The sequence below is a fragment of the Talpa europaea genome (assembly GCF_964194135.1).
Source record: "Talpa europaea genome assembly, chromosome: 5".
Classification (NCBI taxonomy): Eukaryota; Metazoa; Chordata; class Mammalia; order Eulipotyphla; family Talpidae; genus Talpa; species Talpa europaea.
The window spans coordinates 143,131,609-143,137,608 of record NC_140071.1 but is presented as its reverse complement, the minus strand read 5'-3'; the positions used below and the strand labels follow the sequence as shown (position 1 = coordinate 143,137,608).

The window sequence follows — 6,000 nt, the reverse complement described above, 5'->3', positions numbered from 1 at the left end:
TCGTTAGATTATTTACTCTCTGGTGGAGGACAACGGCACGGATAGAAGACACCGCTGCTTAGCGGCGGGTGGGAGATGGCGGGTCAGCCATGGGCCTCAGGCCGCGGAGTCCTCACCCTCACGGCTCCGGCGGGTAGGTCAGCCAGAGCGTCCTCACGCCAGACATGTTTACAGGCTGACGTGCTCAGTGTGAAATGCTTTTGGACATTGATTCCAAACAATGCTTTCTTTTATTTTGCTTCATAGGAACCTCGCAAGATCGCGCAATGAATGGTGATACTCGGGCTGCCGTGGTGACCTCACCACCCCCGACCACGGCGCCTCACAAAGAGAGATACTTCGACAGGGTGGATGAGAACAATCCAGAATACTTGCGAGAGAGGAACATGGCACCAGACCTTCGCCAGGACTTCAATATGATGGAGCAAAAAAAGAGAGTGTCCATGATTCTGCAGAGCCCCGTAAGAGCAGCGTCCCCGCCCGCGGGGCCCTCCACCCTGGACGCGGCTCTCCGCGCGAGTCCCGTCTGTCTTAATGCAGGACGTCAGTGCCGTGGGCGTGGGCGTGGGCGTGGCTGCTGAAGGGGCCTGTGCGAGTGGTCAGACACAATAAGTGAAAAACCTTCAGCGTCCTAAAGAGGAGGAGCCGTTTGTTTCTCCTCTTCACTCTCTCTCGGGTCTTTCCACATGGGGACCTTTGGAAATGGCTCTTCATGCTGCGACACCGGGATGCTAGCTCAGCGGCCCCAGCGGCTGATTGCCGGCCTCGGGGGGCTGCCCGCGTGCTCTCGCGGTGCTCGCTGCGTCGTTTCTCCGGGTGAAGCTGCTGCCTGTGTGTTTCCTTCTTCCCCTTCTGGCCTGCTTGTGTGGGTCCCTCGGGGGGGGGGGTGTGGGGTTGTGGGCATGCAGTCCCTTTTCATTCATGGACGGATGTTGGTGTCTCTTAAGTGCCGTTCGAGCAGCGGGGGGTTAGTAGGTAAGCCATGAGGTGTCTTAGCTTGGGCGGCCCTCTTGGCTGTTTGGTTACCGCGGCGTCGCTGGTGGGGGTGTGCGCAGGTTGTAGCTACGTGGCCTGAGGAGTCTTGGCACACACATAGCCCCGCTCAGGTCTACACTTCAGCCCCTAGTTGAAGGAGATGAGTGTGAACGACCGGCCGGAGCACTGCTTAAGAGCAGCCTGCGGTGGGGCTGTGCTGGGTGAGCAGGCCTCTGAGGAGGGAGGCACTGTCTGAATTGTGGGGTCAGGGAGGAGCCTGCCCTCCAGGGCAGTGGGGAGCAAGCGGGCGGGAGCAGCCTGAGCAGAAGTGTAGGGGTCAGAAGCTGCCAATGGGGCCTGCACCGGGAGGCAGCGTGAGCAGGTCCAGGAGGCTTTAGGAGCCCAGGCCAGGGGTTGGTTTTGCAAACCCCTTGTAATTTTCTTTTCTTTTTTTTTTTTTTTTTAAAGATTTATTTTTATTTATTTATACAAGCACTGGGTACAGTCAGAAGCGCGGGAGGGTGAGAGAATTCACCAGAGCCAGAGCGGGGAGCAGAGCAGGCAGAAGGACTGAGGTACACTGCTGAGGGGAGCAGCGGGCGGCAGGAGAGGTCTGCGCGCCATGTGGGACCCTCCTCCGGTGGCCGGGGAGCAGCCGGGGATCGAACCGGCGCTGCAGAGGCTGCGGGCAGTTTCGCAACCCAGCGCTCAACCACTGCGCCACCGGGGAGGCCCCCTTGTAGTTTTCTGATTGTCATGTTTTCCTGCTCAGTGCCTAGAGCAGTGTCTTGGACTTGGCCTTGTGCGCAGGCTGAGTCCTGGAGCGCGCCTGCAAGCGCATACAGTGTGCCTGAGGAAGGGCACTTCCCGCACCTGTCTGTGTGGACCTGAGGGCTGTTCGAAGAGATGGTCGCGTTTCGAGAAGGCGCACCCGCCGGGGCAGGGCTGCCTAGGCCGCTGTGGTGTCCCTGTGCCCAGCATGTCCGCTGCGGCCTGGTCTCTGTCCCCGTGTTCCGTGGCACTTTGTATCCGCACACGGCTGCCTGTCCTGCTACGTTCTGCTTTGTGACAGACGCGTGGCTCGTTTGTGTGGTTTACTTCATCGCAGCCAAAGCCTGTCGCTCTCGCTCCCCTGCCTCCATGTGGCCTCAGGCGTCCGCAGTGCGGGAGGGGCAGGGACGTTCCTGCTCGTTCGATCGCTGCGTGCTGGTCGCGGGGCTGTCTCTGGAGTGCCCCTTTGAAACTCAGTGTGAGCTCGAGATGTTTAGTGTGCAACAGAACCGCGGAAAAGCCCAAGTGCTTGTGACTCGCTGCAAACAAGCATTTCGCGAGCTCGCAGCTCCTGCTAGATAGCATTCGCCACGATGTGACCAGAAGATGCTTACTTCTTTGTGACTTGTGTGAAAAATTATTTTACTGCAGTTTGGCGATACCATCAATCCCCTGCATTGTTTCAGCACTGACTTGGCAGTAAAATAACCTTCAACTGAACCTTTTTTTTTTAAAGATTTATTTATTTATTTATACAAGCACTGGGTACAGTCAGAAGCGCGGGAGGGTGAGAGGATTCACCAGAGCCAGAGCAGGGAGCAGAGCAGGCAGAAGGACCGAAGAACACCGCCGAGGGGAGCAGCGGGCGGCAGGAGAGGTCTGAGCGCCATGTGGGACCCTCCTCCAGCGGCCAGGGAGCAGCCGGGAATCGAACTGGCGCCGCGGAGGCTTCGGGCAGCCTCGCAACCCAGCGCTCAACCGCTGCGCCACTGGGGAGGCCCTGAACTTTTTTTTTTTTTTTTTAAGATTTATTCATTTATGCATACAAGAACTGGGGTACAGGCCAGAGGTGTGTGTGGGGGTGTGTGTGTGTGAGAAGATTCACCAGAGACAGAGTGGGGAGCAGACCAGGTGGATGGACTGAAACACACTGCTGAGGGGAGACAGGCGAGGTCCGCTGCGCCATGTGGGTAGCTCCCTGGCTGGGGATGGAACTCATGCTGCAGAGGCTGCCGACAGCTTCATAGGAGTTGCATCTTAACCCCCTGCACCACCAGGAAGGCCCCAACTGAACTTCTCTATATAGGATTATTTGCTAGCGGCTGTTTCAGGATTATTTTTTTAAGACATGAGTTTTGAAGATGTTCGCAAGCACAGAGTATAGAACATGAAAATGGCTAATAATCCGTCTCGGAACTGCAGGGAGCAGGCCGTCTTTTTCTGTTTTCAGAAACATGCTTGCTCTTATGAAAACTGGTTATGTGCTTTGTAAGCTTCATTCAAAAACAGATCAGGAGCAGTTACTTAATTTTTTTGACCTTGCATGTTGAATGCGTGTGTATGAATTTCACTGTGAGGCGGTCAGTGTATTCAGTCAGTTCTCTGTGCCGTAGCCTCTTTCCCTTCTGTCGCCAGCGCAGGCGTGCGTAAGTCTTTTTTTTTTTTTTTTTTAATAGAGGCATGTTTTATTTATTTGTTTGTTTGTTTTGTTTTTTGTTTATACATGCACTGGGTACAGTCAGAAGCGCGGAAGGGTGAGAGAATTCACCAGAGCAAGGGCAGGGAGCAGAGCAGGCAGAAGGACCGAAGGACACTGCTGAGGGGAGCAGCGGGCGGCAGGAGAGGTCTGCGCGCCATGTGGGACCCTCCTGTGGTGGCCGGGGAGCAGCCGGGGATCGAACCGGCGCTGCAGAGGCCGCGGGCAGCTTCGCAACCCAGCGCTCAACCGCTGCGCCACCGGGGAGGCCCCGTGCATACGTCTTTGAGCACACTTGTGATTATTTCCTAAGCGCTTCTCTCAGGGATGGAGTGCCTGCTTTCCAACCACTCAGCTCCCTCCCGGAGGCAAGCCTAGGATGCTGCTGGCCGTGGGCTGGATGCACGTATGCGTGTGCCGTGCTGCTCTGCCCGAGAACTGAGTGGAGCCGTCTGTGTGACAGTTCAGCCTGCCCACCCCGGACAGAAGCAGGGGCGTCTCACTGTCTCGGTTTGCCTTTTTCAGGCTTTCTGTGAAGAATTGGAATCCATGATCCAGGAGCAGTTTAAGAAGGGGAAGAACCCCACAGGCCTGTTGGCACTGCAGCAGATTGCGGATTTTATGACCACGAACGTCCCGAATGTCTACCCAGCAGCTCCGCAGGGAGGGATGGCCGCCTTGAACATGAGTGAGTAGCTCCCGGCTCTGTCTGTGCGCTTTTGTTTGCGTGTGGAACTTCTGGCCCTTCTCGTGTGAAGTGAATGGACACCTGACCACATCACACACAGTGCTGAATCTCTGGGGAAGTAGCATGTGTGAGTTAGAGTGACGGGGAGGCTGTGCACCTGAAAATGTCTTGAGTTTGGAGGGATCTGTTGTGAGCCAGGGAGGCTGTCCTTTCTCAGGCAGGTGACTGTATGTGACCCGTGAGAGGACACTTGTGGAGGCGCAAGTCAGTACTGCTGGGACCCACTGCAGCCAGGCCAGTGTTCCTTTCCCTCTGTTCCTCCCCGAGGGAGAGCAGAGGGAGATGCTGGATGGTGAATGTGAGCAAAGAATGGTCAGCTCCAGGAGGGCAGAGCTTTGCGCGGCTGTTAAGTGTGTCAATAGAGCGTGACAAGGCGGCACCCAGGGCAGAGTCTGACCTGTCGTGTGCTGTGCCCGCCAGTCTCCGACGGCCCGTGGGCTAGCCAGCTTCTGTGCGAACGAGGGAAGGAGCTGGTTTCTGTTCGGTCACCTGGTGTTTGCTGTCTCTCTCTCTGTCCCAGGGTGTTCTTAGAAATGCACTGATCTTCACCAGCGTGATGTCATTAGTGTCTGGAAAGGCTTAAGAATCGCTGACTTAGCAGCGCAAACCTCTGTCTTGAAGTTAGAAAGGTTTTCATATTTTCACATGACCTCTTAATGGATTTTGATGACATTTCACATCTATTAGCTAATGAAAGAATAATAGGCACTTACATATTGTTTTCTTTTTCTTTTTTTTTTTTTAAAGATTTATTTATTTATTTGTACAAGCATTGGGTACAGTCAGAAGCGCGGGAGGGTGAGAGAATTCACCAGAGCCAAAGCGGGGAGCAGAGCAGGCAGAAGGACCGAAGTACACTGCTGAGGGGAGCAGCGGGCGTCAGGAGAGGTCTGCGCGCCATGCGGGACCCTCCTCCGGTGGCCGGGGAGCAGCCGGGGATCGAACCAGCGCCGCAGAGGCTGCGGGCAGCTCCGCAACCCAGCGCTCAACTGCTGCGCCACCGGGGAGGCCCTACATATTGTTTTCTAATCAGATAGAGGAAATTTTATTTCAGTAATGCCACAGGAAAAAGCAAGGGAAAAATAGAATTCGCCCTAATTGATCTAAGAGTTTCCTAAAATTTTAGAAACAGATGTTATCCTTCGCTGTAGAACATAATGCAGACAGAAGGTAGTGACAGGACAGATGATACTGAGCTTGCAGGTGACTGGGGGGCGACGCCCGTGTGACCGCCCGGCCGAGGATGCGCGCTGGCCTCTTGCCCTGACTGCTCCGGGCCGGGGCTGCCCCACCTTTCTGTGCGGCTCTGTGTTTACTGAGTGCTTGTGAACCCTCTTTAAACCACAGGTCACATGGGCCTCCCCGGTGGCACAGCGGTTGAGCGCTGGGTTGCGAAACTGCGCGCCGCCTCTGCGGCGCCGGTTCAATCCCCGGCTGCTCCCCGGCCACCGGAGGAGGGTCCCACATGGCGCGCAGACCTCTCCTGCCGCCCGCTGCTCCCCTCAGCAGTGTCCTTCGGTCCTTCTGCCTGCTCTGCTTCCTGCTCTGGCTCTGGTGAATTCTCTCACCCTCCCGCGCTTCTGACTGTACCCAGTGCTTGTATAAACAAAAACAAACCAGCAAACAAATAAAAAATAAAAAAAGCATGCCTCTATTAAAAAAAAAAAAATACATAAACCACAGGTCACAGTTCATCTCCCTTTTTCCTCCTTGCAAGTTAAGTTTGAAAAAGATGGGTTTGTTGACCTGTGCAGTGTGCCCAGATGCTGATTTTTGCTGATTCCATCCCCGGCACTAGTGTGTCTTCATT

General features: G+C 55.3%; 1 protein-coding gene across 1 annotated transcript in view; it reads left to right on the top strand.

The window, feature by feature from the left end:
- Window positions 1-266: 266 nt before the first annotated feature.
- ADD1 (adducin 1) overlaps window positions 267-6,000 on the top strand; it is a gene marked incomplete at both ends in the record, with an annotated part of 31,860 nt that continues 26,126 nt past the window's right edge. The window contains 2 exon segments of the mRNA XM_084233044.1: window positions 267-461; window positions 3,968-4,130. Of these exon segments, the coding sequence (XP_084089170.1) occupies window positions 267-461; window positions 3,968-4,130 (358 nt within the window).